Source organism: Opisthocomus hoazin, chromosome Z (assembly GCF_030867145.1).
Source record: "Opisthocomus hoazin isolate bOpiHoa1 chromosome Z, bOpiHoa1.hap1, whole genome shotgun sequence".
Classification (NCBI taxonomy): domain Eukaryota; kingdom Metazoa; phylum Chordata; class Aves; order Opisthocomiformes; family Opisthocomidae; genus Opisthocomus; species Opisthocomus hoazin.
This window is the reverse complement of record NC_134454.1, coordinates 33,281,990-33,307,178: the sequence shown is the minus strand read 5'-3', so window position 1 is coordinate 33,307,178 and position 25,189 is coordinate 33,281,990. Positions and strand designations below refer to the sequence as shown.

General features: G+C 46.1%; 1 protein-coding gene across 1 annotated transcript; it reads right to left on the bottom strand.

Annotated features, from left to right (window-relative positions):
* Positions 1-1,572: 1,572 nt before the first annotated feature.
* Positions 1,573-25,137, bottom strand: PTGR1 (prostaglandin reductase 1). Its single transcript, XM_075411519.1, has 11 exons — positions 25,025-25,137; positions 15,827-15,932; positions 15,035-15,141; positions 11,094-11,139; positions 10,309-10,368; positions 9,015-9,182; positions 7,534-7,651; positions 7,084-7,239; positions 4,923-5,028; positions 3,768-3,886; positions 1,573-1,933 (listed from the first exon to the last, which is right to left on the bottom strand). The coding sequence occupies exons 3-11, from the start codon at positions 15,138-15,140 to the stop codon at positions 1,784-1,786; spliced, it is 1,029 nt and encodes a 342-aa protein (XP_075267634.1). The 5' UTR covers position 15,141; positions 15,827-15,932; positions 25,025-25,137; the 3' UTR covers positions 1,573-1,783.
* Positions 25,138-25,189: the final 52 nt, after the last annotated feature.

The following is a 25,189-nucleotide window of genomic DNA, read 5'->3' as shown; positions in this document are numbered from 1 at the left end:
GTATTTCAGGACGTGTGTTTTGTTCAGTCTACTCGGCAAGTATCAGTTGATCTACACCCGAAGTAAGCGATCTCTTCTTGTTGCTAGACAGAGCATCTAATCCTAGCACTGCAAAAACTTTAAGGCCACTTAGGATCCCTCTTCACAAATCAACGAGACCTAAAAATTAACTAGGAAGCCCTCCACAGTGGTTGAAGATGGATCACCATCACATTCAATACCTGTTGTTATGCTGCAGTGAGCAGCAGGTTCTTGTTCTGGGTTTTTCAATGCATACAAGACACTTATTGCTGCTGTGTGTCTCCTTTGCTCAGCACCACGTGGGTCCTGGACACCAATTTAACACACCTAGGGCCAGCGCACTGATCCATCTTCCAGGAGAGCCAGGGTGAACACTATGGCATGGCCAGCTCTAAGCTTGGACACCAATGGCCAAATTACTCAAGGAAGTAAGTGACCTATCCCTGCCACCTATGCTGTGAGATCTACTGGGATAAGTAACTAGTGTAACTACTGGTGCCCCCCAGGGGTCAGTACTGGGCCCAGTCTTGTTCAACTTCTTCATCAATGACCTGGATGAAGAGTTAGAATGTACCCTCAGCGAGTTTGCTGATGACACCAAACTGGGAGGAGTGGTGGCTACACCAGAAGGCTGTGCTGCCATTCAGCGTGACCTGGACAGGCTGGAGACTTGGGCAGAGAGGAACCTGATGAGGTTCAACAAGGGCAAGGGCAGGGTCCTGCAGCTGGGCAGGAACAACCCCATGCATCAGTACAAGCTTGGGGTGGACCTGCTGGAGAGCAGCACTGCAGAGAGGGACCTGGGAGTGCTGGTGGACCACAAGCTGACCATGAGCCAGCAGTGTGCCCTGGCTGCCAAGAAGGCCAGTGGGGTCCTGGGATGCATTAGGAGGAGTGTGGCCAGCAGGTGAAGTGAGGTTCTCCTCCCCCTCTACTCTGCCCTAGTGAGGCCCCATCTGGAGTACTGTGTCCGTTTCTGGGCTCCCCACTTCAAGAAAGATGAAGAGCTACTGGAGAAAGGCCAGTGGAGGGCTACAAGGATGATGAGGGGACTGGAACATCTCTCCTACGAGGAGAGGCCGAGGGAGCTGGGCTTGTTCAGCCTGGAGAAGAGAAGGCTGCAAGGAGACCTGATAAATATTTATAAATATCTGAAGGGTGGATGTCAGGAGGATGGGGCCAAACTCTTCAGTGGTGCCCAGAGACAGGACAAGGGGCAATGGGCACAAACTGAAGCACAGGAAGTTCTGTCTTAACATGAGGAAGAACTTCTTCCCTCTGAGGGTGACGGAGCACTGGAACAGGCTGCCCAGGGAGGTTGTGGAGTCTCCTTCTCTGGAGATATTCAAGACCCCCCTGGACAAGGTCCTCTACAGCCTACTGTAGGTGACCCTGCTTCAGCAGGGGGGTTGGACTAGATGACCCACAGAGGTCCCTTCCAACCCCTACTATTCTGTGATTCTGTAATCACTTGTAGTATTTTAGCCACTCTGTGTTAACCACAAGGACATGAGGGGGAAGGCATTCCACAAACAGAACTATAACACAAAGTATCCATTAACAGCTTTGGTTTTTATTTCCATTATGTCAGAATAACTGAGATCTACATTTCGTGATGAAGATGAAAATAAAAAAAATTAAAAAAAGCCAGCGATGTGAGGAAGCTGGGAATCTCCAGGTGTTGTTAGCCTGTTCTTTGCTCCTTAAAATTGGTTAAACAAATCCCTCTTGTTGAGTTCTGGGCCACATCAGTATGTAAACATTAGTCATCAGACGGACCATCAGCTGGAAAAGCTTTTGGAATTACTTTTACAATGGCTTTTCCAATATTTTCTCCCTTTAACACTCCAATGAAAGCCATTGGCATGTTCTCAAATCCTTCAGTTACTGTTTCACGGAACTTCACTTTTCCCTGTCAAAAGAAAGAAAATTGCAGAGTTATTCACCAGCTGCCTAGTTTTTACCATCATGCCCCTGTACGTGGCACTGGTGAGGCCGCAGCTCAAGTACTGTGTTCAGTTTTGGGCCCCTCACTGCAAGAAGGACACTGAGGTGCTGGAGCATATCCAGGGAAGAGCAACAGGGCTGGTGAAAGGTCTGGAGAACAAGTGTTATGAGGAGCGGCTGAGGGAGCTGGGGTTGTTCAGCCTGGAGGAGGCTGAGGGGGGACCTTATTGCTCTCTACAACCACCTGAAAGGAGGTTGTAGTAAGGAAGGTGTTGGTCTCTTCTCCCAAGTAACTAGTGATAGGATGAGAAGAAGTGGCCTCAACTTGCACCAGGGGAGGTTTAGATCAGATACTATGAAAAATTTCTTCACTGAAGGGTGCCCAGGGAAGTGGTTCAGTCATCATCCCTGCAGGCATGTAAACGGCAAGTAGACCTCAAGCTTAGGAACACGGCTTATTGGTGGACTTGGCAGTTGTTAGGTTTATGGTTGGACTTGATGATATTAAGGGACTTTTCCAACCTAAATGATTCGATAATTCTATGATCCTTATGAGACTAAACTGCAACCAGAGTTTCTTCAGCTTGTATGTTTCATCTGAAACATGTAAGCTGGCACACATCAAGGTAACTTTGCAAAACTAGGTAGGCTGTTGTGAATATCTGCTATTGTTGCAAGACCTTCTACTTGGAGTCATAACAGCGAGCAAAAGTCACTGCTGCAAAAACACACTGTTGTGGTTTTGCCTCAATTTGCAACAAAGAACCACACAGTTACTCTCTCACTCCGTCCCCCTCCCTGGTGGGATGGGGAGGAGAATCAGAAGGAAAAAGGCAAAACTTGTGGGTCGGGATGAGAACAGTTTAACAGAATGGCAAAGGGAGAAGACAACAACAATACTGATAAAAGCATATACAACATGCAGTGTTCTCACCACCCGATGCTCAGCTTGCTCCCGAGTAGCAAAAGCCTCTCCTTCAGCCAGATCCCCCCTTAAATACTGAGCTTGACACCACATGGTATAGAATGTCCCATCTGATTGGCTGTTTGGGTCAGCCCAGCCAGCTTGTTGTGAAAATTAACTCTGTCCCAGCTGAACCCAGGACATAGACCAGGACAGATTTAGTGCTATGTGATCCCTAAACAATGGGCAGGTTTCCCCACAGCTAGGCCTGTCTCTACCCATAGGGACATATGGAACTGCAAATCCAAATGATTAAAGTCTGAGCCATCCCAAATCCTCATGTTTGTAAAAGCTAGAGCCTCTTCACCTTTAGTGTGCACACTCACAAGCTTTTCACAGCCATGAATCAAGTGTTCAACTCAGCTTCCATTTAGAAAAATAAAATCCTATTAAGTCACATTAAAGTCCAGCTCTTGATGCCATAAAAACATCCATTCTTACTAGTAATTTCAGTACAACACTACAAAGGAAATCGTTGCTTATACTATAAATGAAAGGAGACTTCTGAATGAGGAACAGAGGAATCACTCTAAATATGGAACTCTTCATCGCCAGAGAAGTGTTTTGAATTAGTCTAGAAGCATCCTTTTCCAAAGCCTACATGTATTCTGGAACACATCTAAGTCCACAAGCTAATATCGCAGGTCTCAACAAAGCAGAAGGGTTCAGGCATGTTCACTACAGTTGGAGTATCCCCAGAAGGCTCAAAGATTGAGTCAGGTGGAAGAAAAGTATCAGATTGGGACCTCACCTCCACAGCTACAAAAGACCCCTTGCAGAGACGGAAGCAATGGTGTGATCACACCTTACAGAGAACTACCACTTCCTTCCTTACCTCCATGACCCATTTTAGCAGTGCCTTCAGACCTTCCTCACGGCGGTTCTTCCATTGGGTCACAATAAACCCTTCCATTCGAAGCTCTTTGAAGATCATTGGAATCTGAACGTAAGGACCTACAAGAAAAAGGCACCAGAAAGCCACCTGCAATATTGGTTTCATTTAAAAATACGACCCAATGCATAAAGAGAGCTTTTAGCCAGTAGAGACCACTGAATCACTTTGTTCCAGCCAGAAGCAACCGGTATATTTTCAAAACAGAATTTCCAGGACAAAAGACCAAGAATTCATGGACAGACAGCCATTCAGGGAAACAAAGGCCTGATATGTAAAGCTGTGGGACTAAACACCCAAGGCTTCTGAAAACAGTTTCATTCAGAAGTAAAGTGGCCTTAGCTTCAGCTGAGACGTTCCAGCTGAATCTGAAAATACTGTTTTGACAGCTTGTTTGATAGCCTGCCAAGCTCTCATGCTCTTCCTAAATCTTAGAAGAGTTCTACACATTTAAAAACAGCTCCCCCAGTCATAAAAACATGTGACAGCCTCCCCACTCCTAAAAGTCTGTCCCATTTTTAAAGTGATCTGGGACTCCAAAGTCGGCCAATTGTCAAAAAGAATTTAGATCTCCCATTTCTGCTAGAAGGCAAATTTGGAAAACTTCATGCTCTTGAAAGTGAATATTCATCTCGGTCATCTTTCCCAGCAGTTTCACCAGTAGCTGAAATCTTATCGAGGGGGGAGGAAAAACCCAAAACCTAAGGTGCGTAGTTTAAAAACCTGAAGGAAATCCATTCTCTCATCTAAAAGTACGTACCGTGTGAATGGCATCATGCCACCACACCTGCCTTCTACTGATCTGTATCTGCTCAGAGCCCTGGGGGATCCCATTTTAAGTAGTTTAGTCTCTCCTTCATTTCTAATCAGCTGATGTTCTCCATCCAATACGAGGGTGCACAAAGGAGGATGAGTGCATGTATGCACAAGGAGTGTGGTCACACTCCCGCTGTCCCAGAGCAGCAGCTAGTTACCCAAATGTACACTCACACATACACTCGAACGGCATATGGAAACAACCCATAACATCTCAGGAGACTCCCACTATGTCTCCTCTCTGCCATGACCAGACAAGAAATAAACTTCGATGCAAGAAACCTTTCTGAGGCACGGAATCATTGTACTGAGAGATGGCTCCACAGACTGCAATCCTTCCGTATTTCTTCATCTGGTTAATAGCAATACTGGCAAATTCTCCACCCACCTATAAGAACCAGAGCACATGCAGCATTAGTGCCAAAACCTGTCAACCTTGCATTGTTGCATGAAGAGGTTCAGTCAAGGGGTGGAGAGGTGAATTCCACTGCTGCAAGGACTTGGTGGCCGCAGAAACCCTCCCACTTTGTCAACTTCTATGAACACTCGTTGTCACTCTAAGAATTAGTTACAAAACCAGGAAATTGGTTTTAATTCCAAATCTGCTTCACAAAGCTTGGTTTGGAAACATTGGGCAGGACTTGCCATTAGGTCCCTCCTCCCAAGGGTCATGTATGAGAGTACCTCTGCTTTTCCCCACACCAGTCTGCACTTTTACCTCTTCACATCACGGTGATGTCAAGTTTTTACTTAATGATTCTCTTCTCCCAAATAGGGATGTGCTATGCTCAGAAGTTTCTAATAGAGAAAAGCTGTGAGAAAATTTACTGCTGGGGAGAGCTCTGCACAAAAGTTGGAAGTGAGAGGGAAGGGAATGGACGTGACCATAAAACCAAATTAAGACCTTAGCAGCACAGGACGTGATATCTGGAAGGGCAAGGCAAAGCACCCAGGCGCTCCTGCCCCAGAGGCAAGTGCTTTGCCCTGGCAGCATGCGTTCACATCGCTTGCCGGGGCATGGCAGGTGCGTTGCGATCCACACAGAACAACTCCATCAGCCCTGGATTGGCAGACAGATGGCTGACAGAAAGACATGCTGAAGCGGTGGTGACGGCTGCGCTTTAAACCAGGTAGCTAGCCAGGGAGTTTTAGGCCTGTATCTCAGCTAACACCTCTGTGCCAGGTATTGCCTTATCAGGTATAATGCATACGTTAGCTATATTAGGAAATTGAGAAAGCCAGGGTTTGGTCTCTGGCTTGACGGTGAAATGACATGAGTTGACTGCATCTGTACTGTGAAGCTCTCAGACTCCAAAACAATGGTCACATTCAAACAGCCTGTTGAGAACAGTCCACAGCACCTGTTAACTCCAGCTGCACCTAGGAGATGTCAGAAACCCTCCAGAGCCTCTCCAGTAATTTTACAAGGGGGCCTTGCAACTCTTTTGTTTACAGGTACTGGTGTAGTGACCTGGAGCATGTAACATAGGGCCGTCCACACTTGCTCCTCTTCCAGCAACAGCAGAGAACTGCATGGGGTCCAAGGTGGGGCCAGGAATGTACTGCAGCACTCTTTGCTCAGCGTCAATTAAATGTTCACTGTGACCCTCACCTCCCCAAAAGGCGCCATGCTTTCCAGAGAGTAAATCACACAGAATCACAGAATGTTCGGGGTTGGAAGAGACCTCTGTGGGTCATCTAGTCCAGGCCCCTGCTGAAGCAGGGTCACCTACAGGCAGGTCTTGAATATCTTCAGAGAAGGAGACGCCACAACCTCCCTGGGCAGCCTGTTCCAGGGCTCTGTCACCCTCAGAGGGAAGAAGTTCTTCCTCATGTTAAGACAGAACTTCCTGTGCCTCAGTTTGTGCCCATTGCCCCTTGTCCTGTCACTGGGCACCACTGAAAAGAGCTTGGCCCCATCCTCCTGACACCCACCCTTCAGATATTTGTAAGCATTTCTAAGGTCCCCTTGCAGCCTTCTCTTCTCCAGGCTGAACAAGCCCAGCTCCCTCGGCCTCTCCTCGTAGGAGAGATGCTCCTGCCCCCTCATCATCCTGTAGCCCTCTGCTGGACTTTCTCCAGTAGCTCCTCATCTTTCTTGAAGTGGGGAGCCCAGAACTGGACACAGTACTCCAGATGGGGCCTCACTAGGGCAGATAGCTAGATAAGCTTCTCTCTTTCTCCATTCACAAACACTGCCAACAATACAGCTTTGCCTTTCAGTCTTTGTTCTTTCTGTTACTGCCCAATTCAGCTACAGAAATGAGTGTGGGAAGGGAACAGGAAAGCAGTAAGGTGTTATGGAGACCACTTCTCAATTAGATGGAACTCAATATGGAGTTCCTGCTGTAGTCTGCAATTAGATGTATACAATATTGTGTTCCTGCTATAGTTTAAGGAAAATGACAATCTGCTCAGGCCAAGGCCCTCTCTCTGAACTCACATTGTCAAAGAAACAGTCGTAGCCATCAGGAGAGGCTTTACGCAGTGCTTCATCCAGAGATGTAACAGTCTTGTAATTAATGGCTTCATCAAAGCCTATTTTTTTCAGATAGGCAACCTTGTCATCTGAGCCAGCACAGCCAACTACTTTGCAGCCCTGCAAGGAAAGGAGAAGAACATTTCTACACACCCCCTCAAAACACAGGCTGACACTCATAGTGCTGGGTGGAGGGCTCACCCTTAAAGGCAGGCTGTCGTCACCATATGAGTTCCTGAGCTCCAGGTAACAGTCAAATGGCTTTGCTACATCTTCAGGACCTTGTCCCATCTCAACACAGTACTGTAGGCATGACTTCAGGGATGCCTGCCCTCCTGATCATTCATGGCCTTGTTCCCCTGCCTCCCAGGTGAGCCTTCTGATGAGCAACTACGAGCAATTCAAGCCACTCACCCCGATTTTAGCGAGCTGCCCCACCACAGAGCCCACAGCACCAGCTGCAGCATTAACCAGCACCGTCTCGCCCGGCTTCATCTTGCAGACCTCCAGCAGACCAAAATACGCAGTGAGGCTGTAAAGAAAAAGAAAGAATGCTCTGTGAAGAATAAAAGATGCCAGACACAGAGATGTGACTTGAACACATTGAACGAAAACATTGTCACAATCAGAACAAGATTCTGTTTTCCTCATTCTTTATGAAATACAAAAGTTAACCCAAACTTCTTAATTTCTCTTTTTTTACAGCCATCCCAGGAAAATACAAATACATTACTGGGAAACAGGATGCTGTGGCAGAACTCAGACTTAGGTGAAAACAGCTTTCTGTATGCTCATTAGCCAAAAGGAGAAACACAGAGATAACTCTAAGGTGACCACTCAGTTACAGACTGCAAGAGAGAGTAAATCCATGCTAGACAGAGGTCAGCAGACAGCTGGTAGCTACCGGATAAAGGCAAAGATTAAACAATACTCATCACAAATCAAAGCTGGCAGAAAAAGTGATAGTAAAACCTTGCTGAACTGATGGGCACATTGTTCCTGAGGACCACTGGGCACAGCTATGGCTACTGGGTGAACAGTAATCTGTAGGAACCAGGGAAGTTTAGCGTGTTCCACTGGTCGTATAAATACTGAGTAACATCAGGCTATGCAAACTTCCTGAAGCAATGTGATCAACTGGCCCAGAATCCCAACAAACTTTTCTTCTGACTTCTAAATACAAGCTTAGAGTTTCCCACTTGGTCCAATCTAAAAGGGTGAATGGAATCCATCTAGCAGCTGTCTGGAAAAACATGCATCTCGACTGATGTCAGAATGAAATCTGAAAAGTTCAACATCACACACAACGTTACAATCGTTTCGGAAGCCTTCCATGTCAACAGGACAGACCAAGTCCTGATTTCCCACAAAAACTACAGAGAATGAGAGAAGAAATGTGAGAAGATGACTGAGAGACTGCAGTAGTGAATACAAATTCTGAAGCACAACAGCTCTGTCTGCTGCATTGCAATTTAAAAGACCTCTATTTTGCTGCACAATATGACAGCTGTCTTTTGCTATTTTGGGGGCAATTCTGGAAATATGGTGATAGCAAAAGAGCCCAATCAGCAAAAGCAGACTAGTCCAGGTGCCAGTGAAGTTTGTGTTTTTCCACTGAGGTTAATTCAGATTGAACTGGATTCTTCCGAGCACCTCACAGATTATCTTCCTGCTTTATTATAACTCCCCAAGCAGAGGCATCATAATCTCCAAGGTAAATCTCGTCTGATCTAGAGGATAGGCCAAACTTCAGGCCCTCTACAGGGTAAGGGCATCCAGAAGCACACATGCTTTTCACCAGAGTGAGCAGACAACATACTGGTAAAACAAGACATGGAAAAAGGGTCCTACAAGATAGGCAGAATCATCCTGCACGGCAGGTTCTCAAAACTCACCCTGGCATGCCAACTGTTCCAAGAGCCAGAGATCTGGGGAGCGATTCTGGCCAGCTAGAAGGAAGGAGTTCTAGGTCTTTCCCATCAGAGATGAAATGAGTTCTCCAGCCACTATTAGCCACAACAAAAGTCCCCACTGTGACAGCCAGATTCTTGCTTTCTACAACCCTGTTAAAAAAGAATACCCTGTCAGAGACAAATCATCACTGGCTCTTCCCTCCTTTATTCCTGTTGCCCTGTGATGCAGGAGAAAAGAAATATTTCATGTCAGGACATTTAGCCCATACCCACTGACGCTGTAGGCTTCCAATGTCTTTTCTGAAACATCTACAATCTCTCATCATCAGGGGGATACTGGGTAAAATTATTTTAGACTCAGCCCTGCACACCCCAAATCCAATTTTCCCACATAGATGCCAAGTTTTTTTGGACTAGCACCAGTCTGGTATGGATTCAGACTTCCATGAGTTAGAAGGCAAGAAAGAGGATGCTGGGATTAAAGGGTGGAAAAGCAAGAAGTCACAGATAGTCTGTAACAAGCAGTTCCCTTCTCACACAACCTGCACCCTATTTAAAGGTTGAAGATTCTGAAGATGGAACCTCTTAGGGTGAGAAAACTAGAGAGAGAATGCAGTATCTAGTAACAGGGAGAAGTTCATACTTGCTGTGTCTCTATGCCAAATGAAAATTCAACTCTCTTAGCCCAATGGGAAAACTATGTTGGGAAGGGCTAGGTAAATAGCTTTGAAATATTGGGAACAGTTGGCCTCCCGTTCAGCAGAATTTATTGTTAATTTATACCAGCCCTCAGTGCTCCTGCAGAGAAACACAAGAGTCAAAGGCCACAGATGTTCCTGGGCAGCAACTTAAGAGGCAGCACAGCAGAAGCAAGCTGTCAAAGGGAAACATCTGTGTGGCTATATTACTATAAGCTTGGGAAAGGGCGGATTTAAGGTCAGATAACCCTTTGGATACACCTAGGACTGTATCTCATGTGACACTGATGTATTCTCATCTGGAGTAGACATGCACGGTGTGGGGACATTCAATTACTAGCACATCAGATTTTAAAATGTGAAGTTGACACAGCAGACCAACAGTGGTTGGTCCTGCATGAAGGCAGAAGACGTTCTTGGAGGAAAAACACATTCCAGCCAATTACAGGTAAAAGTACAGTTGCAGAAGTATGTAGACTCAGGTCAAGAATAGGTAATGCAGGTTGCAGATGTCTTGAATGTTGTACATTCCTTCGAGATCTGACATGTGTATGGGTAACAAGAACTGAAGATCTTACCTGGCAACCTGCGTGCCTATCATTACATCCCCTTCCTTCATATACCTTCGACTGTAAGGTCTGTAACACAGGCAAAGAAACAGCTTACTGCAAGCAACTTTAATGATGTTGCAAATATACTACGAAGCAGTAGCTACTGTCTGACCCAGAAAGAGAGCATAAGCAGTGACGTCGACCAGATCACAGAGCTTGTCATTGTAATGACAAAACTGGATGTTTTCCATAGCCAGCTACTAGAGCACCCCAGCTTGACTGAAGGCTGGGTGAGTCCTAAAGTGCTGGCGACACAATAGCATTAATCTTCTCAGCATGGTCCACCACTACAAGAAGGCTGAGATTCCAAAGAACTATTTCTGACACTAGGGTCTACCAGACTGCTTACAACTGCCCAGTCTCCCTGGGCTTGAACTATCACCTATTAATATGGGTATATCAGCAATTTCCTACTTTGAATATGTATCCTTAAGTACAAGTGAAGTAGCTACTGCAATAGGGCCGCATTCTCATTTCAGCCCGTTGCATTCCAGTGGAAGAGACATGACAAGCAACCACAGCAGACTCCAGAAAAAGTCTACGGCTGCAGCATCGTCATCCTTACGTCTGGCTAAATCTGGACAGCTCCATATTGGGAATCTTGTAATCTACATACATTTTATAAAAAGCAGACAAGGGCATCTGGGATTCTGGCAACTGAGGATGCTCCCAGTACATGTGCTTTTGAGGTTTAAGTGGCAGATCAAATGGGGTAACTTAGCCAGCAATTTAAAAAGAAGAAAAAGATATACCTCATGTACGGATCAACACTGAGAAACACTGATTCAAGCAGCAGCTCTACAACAAAAGACAAAGCAAATTCCTAGGCATTATCAGTGCAGTAAAGCATAGTTTCATAGAATCATAGAATGCTTTGGGTTGGAAAGGACCTTTAGAGGTCATCTGACCCAATCCCCCTGCAGTGAGCAAGTCACTCTTTCAACACAAGTGACAGGATTCTTGACAGCTCAAAAAACCCATATCCCGTCATCCTTTAGGGAAAACCTACCAGAAACGACTACATTCATTAGCTTTGTCTACATTATCGCTGTGCTGTTACAAAGGACACTTTCTGTACTGTCTCTTTAGCAGGCCAGCTTCTTTTCAACCCTGTTTTTCTTCATCTGCCTCTCTCTCTGTGGAAGGCTCAAGAGGCCAGACCCTCTAAGAAAAACACTAACTCACTTTCGACTCGGAAATAAAATGCCTTCCTATGACTCAGCCAGCAGAGGGCGGTAAGAAACCTTAGAATCATAGAAAGTTTGGGTCAGAAGGGACCCCTAGAGGTCATCTAGTCCAACCCCCCCGCAACGAGCAGGGACACCACTAACTAGATCAGGTTGCTCAGAGCCCTGTCCAACCTGGTCTTGAATGTTTCCAGGGATGGGGCCTCCACTGCCTCTCTGGGCAACCCGTTCCAGTGTTTCACAACCCTCATTGTAAAGAATTTCTTCCTTATATCCAGCCTAAACCTACCCTGTTTTAGTTTAAAACCATTACCCCTCATCCTCTCACTGCTGTCTCTACTAAAAAGATTGTCCCCATCTTTCCTATAGGCTCCCTTTAAGTACTGAAAGGCTGCAATCAGGTCTCCCTGCAGCCTTCTTTTCTCCAGGCTGAACAAGCCCAACTCTCTCAGCCTGTCCTCACAGGAGAGGTGCTCCAGCCCTCGGATCATTTTTGTAGCCCTGCTTTGGACCCGCTCCAACAGTTCCATGTCCTTCTTGTGCTGAGGGCTCCAGAGCTGAATGCAGTACTCCAGGTGAGGTCTCACCAGAGCAGAGTAGGGGGGCAGAATCACCTCTCTCGACCTGCTGGCCACGCTCCTCTTGATGCAGCCCAGGACACGGTTGGCCCTCTGGGCTGCCAGCACACATTGCCGGCTCATGTCCAGCCTTTCGTCTATCAGTACCCCCAAGTCCCTCTCAGCAGGGCTGCTCTCGATCCTTTCATCCCCCAGCCTGTATTGGTATCAGGGATTACCCCGACCCAGGTGTAGGACCTTGCACTTGGCCTTGTTGAACCTCATGAGGTTCACACAGGCCCCCCTCTCCAGCTTGTCCGGGTCCCTCCGGATGGCATCCCGTCCTTCTGCTGTATCAACCATACCACCCAGCTTGGTGTCATCTGAAAACCTGCTGAGGGTACACTTGATGTCGCTGTCCATGTCATTGATAAATATATTGAACAGCACCGGTCCCAGTACGGATCCCTGAGGGACTCCACTCGTCACTGGTCTCCATCCGGACATTGAGCCGTTGACCACTACCCTTTGGCTGTGACCATCCAACCAATTCCTTATCCACCGAACGGTCCACCCATCAAATCCATGGCTCTCCAATTTAGAGAGAAGGATGTTGTGGGGGACCGTGTCAAAGGCTTTACGAAAATCCAGATAGATGACATCCATGGGTTTTCCCTTGTCCACCCTTGTTGTTACACCATCATAGAAAGCCACTAGGTTGGTGAGGCAGGACTTGCCCTTGGTGAAGCGATGCTGGCTGCCTCGAATCACCTCCCTGGCCTCCATGTGCCTTAGCATATCTTCTAGGAGGATCTGTTCCATGATCTTCCCAGACACAGAGGTGAGGCTGACAGGCTGGTAGTTCCCAGGGTCTTCCTTTCTACCCTTTTTGAAAAGGGGCACAATGTTTCCCTTTTTCCAGTCACTGGGAACTTCCCCTGTCTGCCATGACTTTTCAAATATCATGGAGAGTGGCTTGGCAACTACGTCAGCCAGTTCCCTCAGGACTCTGGGATGCATCTCATCAGGTCCCATGGACTTCTGTACATTTAGGTTCTGCAGGAGGTCCCGAACCTGGTCTTCACTTACAGCTGGAGGGAATTTACCCTCCTGGTCTCCTTCATGCCATCCATCAACTCGGGAGGGGTGAGGAGAGAGGCTGCCAGTGAAGACTGAGGCAAAAAAGTTGTTGAGTACCTCAGCCTTCTCCTCATCTGCTGTTGCCAGTTTGCCGGTCTCGCTCATGAGCGGGGGTACGCTTTCTTTGACCATCTTTTTCCGGCGACATACCTGTAGAAGCCCTTCTTGTTATTTTTCGCATCCCTTGCCAAGTTCAGCTCCAGCTGTGCCTTAGCCTTCCTGATCCCATCCCTACACAACCGGGCAGCTTCCCTATGCAAACACTACTTTCTGCCTTGAACAGCAAGCATTAGGCTGTCTTTTCTAGGTACCCACCTTTCTGTCTCTAATGTCACTAGTTCTTGTGAAATACACAGTTAAACAAAATAAATTTTAATTTAAATTCTCATTCACACAGCAGTTATAGCTGTTTATCTCCACCTAATAATACTTTTCATTCCCTGTGCTGCAGTGGTATAGCTAGCACAAGCCAGAAAGATATTCAGATAGAAGTATTTTCCCATCACTTAGAGTGAGCAGGAAGAATAGTCAAGGCCACGTAACATAACAGAACAGGCCATCTCTTTTAAAAGTGTTACTCTAGTACAAAGTTATGCCTCTTCTTGGTGTAGGGACCAAAATAGGAAGGAAGAAATGACTCCATGTTCTTCAGTACCCACAAGGCATGAAGTTTTTAAATGTCTCAACGCTACAGAATTACACGTTATGAAAATGCTTGACAGTACATGTAAGAAGAAATCACCTTTCAAACCCTTAAATTGTAAACACGACTAGTACTTTAATGCAATTTCTTTGGCACCCCTCCTAAATTGAACTAAATTTTGTAAAGGACATGTAGTGGTGTAAGGTTCAAGACAGTATGGATGTCCATACGAAGCCAAAGATCAAGGTTCATTCTTTTATCAACAGCTGTGGCATAAAGTGTCATCATGTTCCCTAGGCTTTTAAAAACATACAAATACAGGAATAAAAGCTGTGAATTTTTTTCTCTTCTTTTTCACTCTCTTGCTGTTGCATCATGTCTAATACAGCAGATGGGCTCTGGCAAAAAAAAATAGATCTTGAATGCACAGAGAGGTCTTGCCTTGTTGCTTCTTAAAATGAAAGGCCAGCCCATGTTGACTCCAGCCCCAAGGCCTCCCAGCTGCACATGCACTCCTGCCCCAGTCACTCTGCTCTACCTCAGTACTGTCTTCAATACCTTCCCTATCAGGATGAAAAACTCCAATGAAAACGTACTCCCAGAGGCTACCATCTTCTCCAGCTTTCTCCAAAGGATTTTGCAAAATAGATGAAAACCTTTCACCAGTAAAGCATGTTTGGGTTTTACTACAGTTATCTCATTTGTTCTGTGTCACAGTTCATTTCTCTCTTCCTAAATGCAACGAATTACATTTCCTTGTGGCTGTCAGTTTCAAGGGCATATTACTTCAGCAATTTTCTACAGTAAGCTTCATTTACAAACACATTTGAATGCCTTTGCCATCACACACCCCCTGTGATAAGGCAATGTAAGACCATGAAAGGTATGCTGTGGTCATTGCGTGCTGGAGTTAGAAGAGCTCAGTCACTGTTTCTAGGGGTATTATCAGAAGGCAGTGCGTCTTAAAACCCACCAAACCCATGAACACACATATTCTTAATCTATCACCCTTCTCCGCTAAGGTGCATGGCTTGCCACAAGCTGTGCCAACCCATCTTCAAAAATTCAAGCCAAAGAAACAAACAAACACTTCTACAGATGCACAGCCATGTGTCAGCAACCAGACAACGTCTGGAAAAAATAAAAACAGGTAGCACTCCACTTACCTCCATCCTTTAGGTTTGGCAGCTCTATCTGTTTCAGGTCAAAGTCGCTGCTTTTGGGCAAACCCTCAAAATGATTCTTCAGCACCCATACCTTGGCAGTCACCATCCTGCGTGACAAACAGCATAGCCAAAGGATGCTTGTCAAAGAGATGCCTGACCATGCTGGGATACTCATGGGGGCTGGTTTAGGCTTTACAAAGCAGAAGTGTCTTGATAATGTGCAGTCAAACAAGACAGCCTCTGCTTGCATGCCATAGCAATATCACCGGATCAAGAAAATGTCTGAAAAGCCCCCTTATTGCTTAAGCAACCCAGAGGTTCCTGCAATCTGCTGGACATCCCTGTCTGCTGGCAGCAAGCCCTGGTGTGGGAAGCCACCCCAGAAAGATGTACAGCTCCCACTCCAAAGAAATTGACGAGGGAAAATCTACTAGTTTAAGGAGAAAAAAAATCCTGGAAGAAAAAAAAAACAAACCAGCAACCCACACTCACTCTTCTGCCCCAATTACATGGGGTGAGTAGTGAACCTAAACTTTTACAAGCTTGAACCAAAGTGCAAGTGAGAAATACAAAGGTAAGAAAGACTTTTTTCCACGATACCCGCGTATGCTGAAAGAAAATGCTTCTCCAGGTGCCAGGCTCAGGGCTTGGAACTGGGAGCACATTGTCACCAGCATTTTCCATACAAGATGGAAACAAACAAATTACTTTGGATTTGTTTTACCCACACAGCCCCTTTCTCCTTCCTATAAGCAAGCGCATCAACAAGGACAAAGAAAGAGAAGTTTATACTTAGAGCAGGCAGGCGGAAAACCGTGTCTTCTGCTGATAAGGCCAGTCAGTAACCTTCTGCACCCGACTCAGTCGGTAGCTGAACTCCTTCAGTCACGCACACCTCCTGAAGGGCAAAGACAACTGCTTTTATCGACAGCGAAGGTACTGCTCTCAGACCACTTCCCCAGGAGCAAGTGTAAACCCGACACAAGGCACGCCCACCATGACTCACCTTCTCCTATTAAGGTAACCCCTACAGACCCCTCCAATTCGGCGCCCAGCCAGTTGCACAGGTCCTCTGACATGCACCAAAGGATCAGAGTTTGTGTGGCTAAGACTCTGCATGCTGGGATCTCTGTGCATTGCAGAGCCACCTTAAGAAACAGTAGCAAGGTTTGGTATTTTGCCTCAACTGTGCTGCATGTGGCATGGGAAAAAACTTTGACCAGGGACTATCTGCTTTCAGCTTGTCTTCTTCTCGTGAAAATATTCAGGTAGAATATGAAGGGCGTAAAGTGTAAAGAGACCAATACGTAGCAGCATGTTTAACTACAAAACATCTGACGACAAAAGTACTAATCAGGAACAGAAAGCTGAGAAAACAAACAAAACTTTTTAAGGACGAACAAGCAATGACCAGGGAGAACAGGGCAAGCTCTCCATTACTTAGACAAAAGCGAAAGCCACCAGATCCAGAAACTCATCAGCTCTCAGCGGCCTTCTGTGATTAACCAGGGATATTCCTGGTTCCTTGATGAAAAAGAAACACTGCACAGGTGAAGGGCTCCTGCATTAGGAGTGTGTGCTGGGGAAATCACCTATATCAGGACACATACGTCTTCCACAAAATGAAAGAAGTATTGTTAAGCTCAGGTGGCACTCTCCTAGCATTTCCATCTGCTGCTCCATTTGCTTTGGCATCAACAGTGCTTAGCTGTACTTTTCCGCAACAAAAGATACTGTAACAGTGTGGCAACAACAAAGCAAACTCTGCAAAGAGGCAAAAGGTGAGTGTGGAGTAACACAAAACTGATTCCCCCTCACTCGCTTATACCCACGAGGACTAAGCGGTGTTTGTCCCAGCAGCGTGTCCTGTGTTCAGACACAGGTACCCAGCTGCTCCAGCCAGGAATGGGGGGGGGGGGGGGGGGGGGCAAGGGATGCTGGGTAGGCTGGCAGCCTTGTGCTGATGTGCCATTTGTACCCCCAGGGAGCCAACAGGGATTCAGAAATGCTTTGTCTTCCACCTTGTCCCACCTCAGTGAGTCCCTGCTTATTGTCTCTTTTGTCTCTGTGCCTCAAGGCTCCAGCTCAGTTCTTTACATTTGCACCATCATCTGGCAATAGCTTGATTACTCACTTCAGCCTGAGTGCAGGAACGCGCTGTCCCTTGTTTTAGGCTGTCCTTTGTTTTCCCTATCTGGCACTCTAAGAAGCTGCACAAAGATGTGCTGTAATCCTCATGATCTGCAAATCTAGGTGCCATCAGTATTGGCCATTTGTATCTGTCTTCTGCTGTTCCTTCTGGACACACTCAGACCTCCCATTCACACCCGTCTTCACAGTCCTATCAAAAATTTCTGCTTCTTGTGGTACACAGATTTTTCAGCTGACCAATGATTCCTCCTACAAACAATACTGAAAGATTTTCACTTACATTTAGGCCTAGCTCTGGGAATAGGACAAATTTTGTGCTGACCACTTCTCTGAAATTGAATTTTTATAGCCACTTCAAGGCTAGGGATGTTTTCCGTAGGCTGTAAAACAAAAAGCCCCAAATAAACAGAAAACAGAACACACACACATGCTTGACGAATGGATTCACAAACCAACTTCCAGGTTAACAAACCAAGATTATTTTGTATGTTTAGACACAGAATCGTAAGAACTGGTAAGGACTATGTTGCCCAAGCATAATACAGAACTCTAAAGGATGACTGCAGTAATACAGTAAAAGCTTTACTGGACCAAGCATGTGATAGCCACCACCTCAGCTCTAAGAGCAGTAACCATTGCGCTGTAAAACTACTTTGCTGTCAGTGGGTTTGAGTAATATATTGCATAGAGTATTACAATCATTACTGCAAAGAGGCAGCTATTATAAAAACTTGAGACAGGACAGCCCATGAAGGTGATAGAAAGACTCTTTAAAAGAATTAATTTCTAGCAAGTCCCAAGAAAAAATTAAGGTAATGCATTTCTGCTCAACATTCTTACAAAAGAACCATTAAAGCTTTTACTGAAATTGAAGTCCTAGACAGCATTTATTCTGACATCCTTCAAACCGTCCTTGTCCTCTTGTCTAGTCCATCAAGTTATCAAAGAATAAAGTTTTACATTAATCTCTATCAACTTTTTGCATAAAATCAGATGCCTAGGAAAGAAGCAATGGCTTGGGGAATCTCGGCTTTGTGCACTAACAATATATGTAAGAAAGCAAAGATCCACTCTGTTCAGACACTGCAGTTGATGCAAACAGCAGCAGAGCTGCAAGCAAAGCAGCTTCACACAGGTTATCACAGCTCAATCCCCAATATCAGAGCAGTGAAGGAGGTTCACAGCTCAGGGGAAAATGGGAGAGAAACGAAGAAGGAAGAGGCAAAAACTGGGATCCCATACTAACTAGCAACAACTGGAAAAGGTCAGGAGTAAAAAGGAGGACAGAGAAGTCAGAGAAAATTGACAGAGCTTGACTGGAGGCTGAGGACCTAGTGGTGATACCTGAAATATGGGAATCTTTCCATTAAAGTAGAAGAGTAGTAAAACTCTCAAGGGAGCATAAGTAAAACGAGCAAAGTTTGCTTAAATAACCCCAAACAACATTCGCATCTTCTGTGGTATGGTTTCGTAGCCCAGGCTTGCCTAAATCTAACCTCAAAGACAAAATTGTCTTAGAGCCTGTCAGTTACAAATAAATTCAATTCAAATTTGGGGTTAGCTTAACAGTTCATCTTGCTGCTAATCACAATTAATTTGCAGATATGGCTGTGGTGCTTGTTTCCTTTCATCTCCATTCTGAAGTAGGAACAGCTGTGCTCCCAGCTACATTGGAAGAAAAGGGTATGATTAAAAGCTGAGTAAAGTATATCTCTTGGACATAATTAGTTTGTAGACTGATGCTGAGGAAAAAAACCACTGATCACCACAACAGCAAAGTTGTTCAGGAAATCATCATCTCATCCAGTCCCTTCCTCCAGATCCAATTTACAGTCTCCCGCAGCATTTCAACCCAATCTGTGAGGCATGAACATAAAGGACATTCTAAATACTTTAAAAAAAAAAACAAACAAAAACCTTAAAAGGACTCCTTGGTAGTAGAGACTGCCAAGGGAGTCATAATCCAGAGGCTACCGAGGTATTCCCCACACATTACTGGATGACCAATTACCTGGGAGTGAATATCACCTCAAATTGTAAGTGCCTGCAAGTCTTAGCAAAAATTACCTGCTCCTCCCCTCTGACTTAGCTATTACAATGCTTTCTCAGAAATTATTTTTTTCCTGTGGTGACAAAAAAGGTAAAGGCAAACCACTCCCACACTACTTCTGGCAGACAAATACTGCAAATATCTGAACAAGCATGACGCTGCAATATGACATCAAACTGCAACTTCACTTCTTTATGCAATGCTAACAAGCCCTGGAAGGAAGTAAAAGATTGGAGGTGAAAAGCCATCACTCAGTAAAAAGACTGTGCTGCCCCACATTTTGTTACAAGGCTGCAATTCCAACAGCGGTTCAGCAGTGCTGCAGAGCCAGCTAACACACAGAGGGTAAAGGGGAAGCAAAAACCCACACCGAAACAGGTCAGCTGTCCTCCGACTCTCAGAAACTGCACATAAAATGAGAATCTGAAGAACTACATCTGATAAGAAAGAATCATATAATCACTAAGGTTGGAAAAGACCTCTAAGATCATCAAGTCCAACCATCAACCCAACACCACCATGCCTACTAAACCATGTCCTGAAGTCCACATCTACACATTTTTCGAACACCTCCAGGGATGGTGACTCCACCACTTCCCTGGGCAGCCTGGTCCAACGTTTTACAACTCTTTCAGTAAAGAAATTTTCTAATATCCAAGCTAAATCTCCCCTGACACAACCTGAGGCCATTGCCTCTCGTCCTATCACTAGTTACTTGGGAGAAGAGACCAACACCCGCCTCACTACAATCTCCTTTCAGGCAGCTGTAGAGAGCAACAAGGTCCCACCTCAGCCTCCTCTTCTCCAGACTAAACAGCTCCAGCTCCCTCTCGGCCTCCTCTTCTCCAGACTAAACAGCCCCAGCTCCCTCAGCCGCTCCTCATCAAGACTTGTTCTCTAGACCCCTCACCAGCCTTGCTACCCTTCTCTGGACACGCTCCAGCAACTCAATGTCCTTCTTGTAGTGAGAGGCCCAAAAGTGAACACAGTACTTGAGGTGGGGCCTCACCAGTGCCGAGTACAGGGGCACGATCACCTCCCTGCTCCCACTGGCCACACTTTTCCTGACACAAGCCAGGATGCCGCTGGCCTTCTTGGCCACCTGGGCACACTGCTGGCTCATGTTCAGCCGGCTGTCCACCAACACCCCCAGGTCCTTTTCCGCTGGGCAGCTTTCCAGCCACCCCTCCCCAGGCCTGTAGCATTGCATGGCGTTGTTGTGACCCAAGTGCAGGACACGGCACTTGGCCTTGTTGAACCTCATACAGTTGGCCTCAGCCCATCAATTCGGCCTCTCCAAATCCCTCAGAATAACCAAGAAGCCCACAGATAGGAAGGAAGACTGGACACTGCAGGTGACTTCGGCTGACAAACCAAGCCACAGCTTCTTGAAGGGCCAGCTGTGGTTTGCTGGTCACTGTGGGGCACTCTTAAGTTTTCTCAAGCACTCTTTCTACTTCCCCTTTGCTTAAACGTTGACACAGTCCAAGCACATACTGCAACATCAGTAAATGCAAAATCTCATCAAAGCTGTTGAGACGTAGTGCAGCACAGTTTTGCTTCTTGTATTTGCAGAAACATGCCTGTTACTGCAGCACAGAGAGAAAGGTTTCGTTTGCTTGATTTTACAGCTGCCAAAGAAAACTCCATGTTTTTTCTTAAAGCTCCATTAAGCTCAAAATTTTAGAGGACTCTAAATTAAACCTTTAACTTTTGACTACACCAAGCAAGCAATATTAGTTTAGGGGAAAAAGATGAGAAATCTCAGGCAGGTATCTGATGTTGTAAGGTTACTATAAGAGCTTCAGGACCTACTAAGCCTGTCCATTAACTGCTCTTTCCCTCATTTCTCATTACTTACCTCTACAGGGGTTAAAGGACCCCCATCTCTTGCAGCGCAGTGTAATAACACAGCCCTGTGTGTTCAGAAGCGAAGTTACAAGCATACTTTCAAGCACCAGCAATCCCTCTGAGGACCCTTCCTGAATTTCTGTAGTATTACAAGGGCAGATTCATCCTTGAACAAGTTCCTGCTTGTAACACACACAACCAGCTTCTCCCTCAAGAAGGAAACACGCTGCTACAGCCCACCTAGCATATTCGAGACATACCTGTTATCCGTTACCACTCCCATACAGTATTAAGAAGAATGAGACAGAGTAATGAAAAGATAAAGGGACAAGTGATTCGAAGAACCAGCAGAAAAGAACCTAACAGTACAATGGATACTGTTACGCAGGTATTCTTTATTGTGGCGCCGGGCACATGGGGGATTTCTCCTCTAAGCGTGCATGCCAGACACCCTGCCACTTCAGGTTAAATACAATCACACATGTAAATATTCATTATATTTCTAAAAACTACTTAGCACATTCATTACTTTTCCGTGAACTAATTAGCATATGTAAATATCTTTCACACATGTCTGTCAGCATCTTTGGGTGGTCTTTGGAGGTCCCAAGATGAAGGCCCATCCTCTTCATCACGGTGTTCGCTGATTGACCTCTGTTTGTGTGCAAACGCAGTTCTAAGATCACGTACATCATGTCCTTCAGGTTGTTTTGCTCTGGTGTTGTTGGCCTCTTGGTGCCTCCTTATTTCTGTAGCTTGGTGCATCTGTCCTGCCAAGGCTGAGCTGTCTGGAGTGGAATTATTTAAGAGTCTCTTTTATCCTACAATTATCCCAATTATTTGCTGGGAACCAAGACCACTTTTGTTTCATTTAATTATTTTGTTTAATGACTAAGTGATAGCTTGTGCCCATGTCCTTCCACTACATTCCTTAATAAGAAAACAGGGATTAGTGTAACAGGTACATCATTAGATCACTATGCATGCAGGAATACAAGTTACAGTACTAAAGACTACTAAAAACTAGAAAATATTAAGGCTTCTTTGTTATAGTTTCACGTTTCTTACAATCCCCTCTATCACAAGAGAAAAAAAAAAAAGAGGGAAGTCAATGAGAGTCTGAGGAACTGCAGCGGAAGGGTGGAAGCACAGAGCAGTGATCAGCACCTATTGTATTTCTGCTTTAGACAGCAGACAGCATCTGGCAAAAGGGGCCTGAGGTAACTCCCTGCTCCCACAGCGCACATCAGCGCAGCATAGTACTTCACTGCTAATATTCCACAGCAAATGAAAAAGAGTGCATTTGTGCAAAATGCCATCCTAGGGCTCCCAGTGCTACGACAGAGAAGCCATCCCCCAGTGATGTATGGCTCTAGACAGACTGGCCTTTCACCACTGGTCAATACTGGTCACTCTTGTGAGCTTCGAATGAGACATTTCCTATAGTCTGTAAACGGTAGTGTCCATCCTTCCTTCTTCCCTTCCTGCTTTCCTGCCTCTATATGCTTGCTTGCTCTCCCAGAAAAATTCTCCTGTATATAATGAAGCACATATATTCTGCCATCAAGGTACTTGCAGGGTTTCTCTTTCAATTCTTTTCCTGTGTGCCAAATGTGATTTGAGACACCCCCCAGACAACATTAACTTCAAATGAAATGCATACACATACGGCTTGCACAGCACGGACCTTCCCTCCCCATAAAAGCAGACTAAAATGCGGTCACTCTATCAAATTTATACCCAGCCCAGCACAAGAAAACTTGCAAAAGTTAGAGCAATGATTACATCCACAACTGGAGTTTGGAACGCTAAATCTGCAGGCTTGAAAGTAAAATTCTTGAACTGCCCCCACCCCCACCCCCTGTTCTTGACCTTTCTGCCTTTCCTCTGGTGGTTTGTGAAGATGAGCACCTCTCCAAATGTGCAAGACTGAGAGCTATCACAGTGAATCCTTGCCGGAGTAGGTACAGCACCAACTACTCGGCCGCCAGCTCCATCAGCCACACATTGACAATCACTTCGGCCCTCTGAAGAGCAACCAGGTGCCACCTGCAGCATAGTCCAAGCAGCCACCTCCCACAGAAACTAAGGAGGAATTTGCCTTGAGGCAAGCAACATGCAACCACATTTGCACAGATAACAGATCTTTTGCCAACCGATAATGATCCAAAAATCATTTGGAAAGATTTTGAATTTGCCAAATAAAAAGCGGCTTTAATGATGGCTGTACAGTTACACAGTATCAGCCTGATTCTCCCTAATAGGTCAAAATAGTTTTTCTCTGTATGGTGTCCAGATGTCGTCAAATGAACAGCTGATAGAACATCACCAAGTGTTTCCTGGCTACAGTACCTCCAACAGCAGTGCTGTCACAGTAATGCCTTAAAAACATCAAGCTGCGCCCAGTGTAACTCCTGAAACAAGCAGACACACGCACAAAAAATAAAAAATCCCTGTAACATAGACTTGCAGTCTGAATTATTCAAATGATCAGAATAACGGCAGACTATAAACTAGGTAGTTCAGTGTGGTTTTACAGCAGCTCCCCAGACCTCAGTAGTAACACTGTCCAGCTGACAGTGTAACCAGGGCGATAGAATCAGTTGACCATAAACATGAACAGTGCTGCTATGTTCCTGGTACAGCCCTACCCACCGGGACATTAGGTCTTGGAATGGAGGATCTATTCTCTAGGTAACCATTAACGCTAACCATAGTGGGTAATTGTGTTTTTGTCAAGAGAAATGACGGAGTGAGGTTCCGTGAAACGGACTGAAGAAACTGACCAGGTTTGCCAAGATTGCGAGCCTAGTGGGCAAAAGGTAATTCCGGCAGGGGGAGATCATGACCACCGACTCACTGGCCCCCTACTCAAGTAATGCCACCTACTCAAAAAGGAACAATAGAAGAGAGTAACTGAAGTCTGCGCAACAATCTACGTAAGAAGCGAGAAAAGTTTACACCAATCGCCAAAGAGAATAATACTGAATATGCATGAATAAAATAAATACATATATTTTTGATCTATATAAACTGCACGGAAAAGGTATGAGGTATGCACACGTTTGGTGGAATTATCCCCCATGCATCCAGTGCTGCAATAAAGAATGCCTGCCTTTTAATGCTTCATTGGTGTTACGAGGTTTTATTCACGGACTTTCGGTGACAACAGTACAACACTGAAGTCCTCCTGAGAAAATACCAGTTTGCTTTTACAGCACAGCTACAGCAGCTTCAGGAAATAAAGGCATTCAGCTGACTTTGCTTTTCCACTTTGAGCAGTGCAGCTCTGGACAGCTTCTGTTCTTTCAATGACAAGTGCTCGCAAGTTTAATGGGTTCTCTTTGTTCTGCTTGATCGGAAACACCTCTGTAAATCACAGCACGATAGCTGAATACGCATAGACGTGGAGGTCGGAGTGGCAGTGGTGGTGCTGAAGTACAAAACTGCACGTTCTTAATTTTAATGTAATTTACGGGCGGTATGAAGACACTTCCTGCGTGGAGTTAGCACTCAAGCTCCTCAGCCCCGCGACATAACCCACATTAACCCCCAGCCAGTGCCTCCTCACCCACTCCCATCTCCCCTCTCAGAGACCTAGGTCGCATAGCTGCAGCTGCCTTCCCTCACGGCAGCAAGGCCCACCATTTTCTCCCCTCTCGGGGACGGCAGTCGGATAGCTGCAGCTCCCCTCCCTCAGGGGAGCAAGGCCCGCCATTTTCTCCTCGCTCGGGGACCGCGGTCGCACAGTGGCAGCTCCCTTCCCTCAGGGGAGCAAGGCCCGCCATTTTCTCCTCGCTCGGGGACCGCGGTCCCATGGCGCCGGGTGCTTTCCCTCCCGGCAGTAACACCCGCCATTTTCTACCCGTTCCCGCCCCGGCCAGTCAGGGCTAGAGGGGGCCTTTCTCGTCAGCGCCCGGCCGCCGCGCTCGCCTGACCTGAGGGTGCCCGCCTTCCCCTCACATTGAGCGGCCGCCTCACGACTGCGCTTGCCGCCGCTCCTCGGGACAGCAACGTGGAGCGGATCTCGTCCCTGCCCTCTCTCGCCAGGAGGGAGGAGCTGGGCCGCCCGGGGCAGGCAGCCCGGGGCAGGCAGCGCGGGG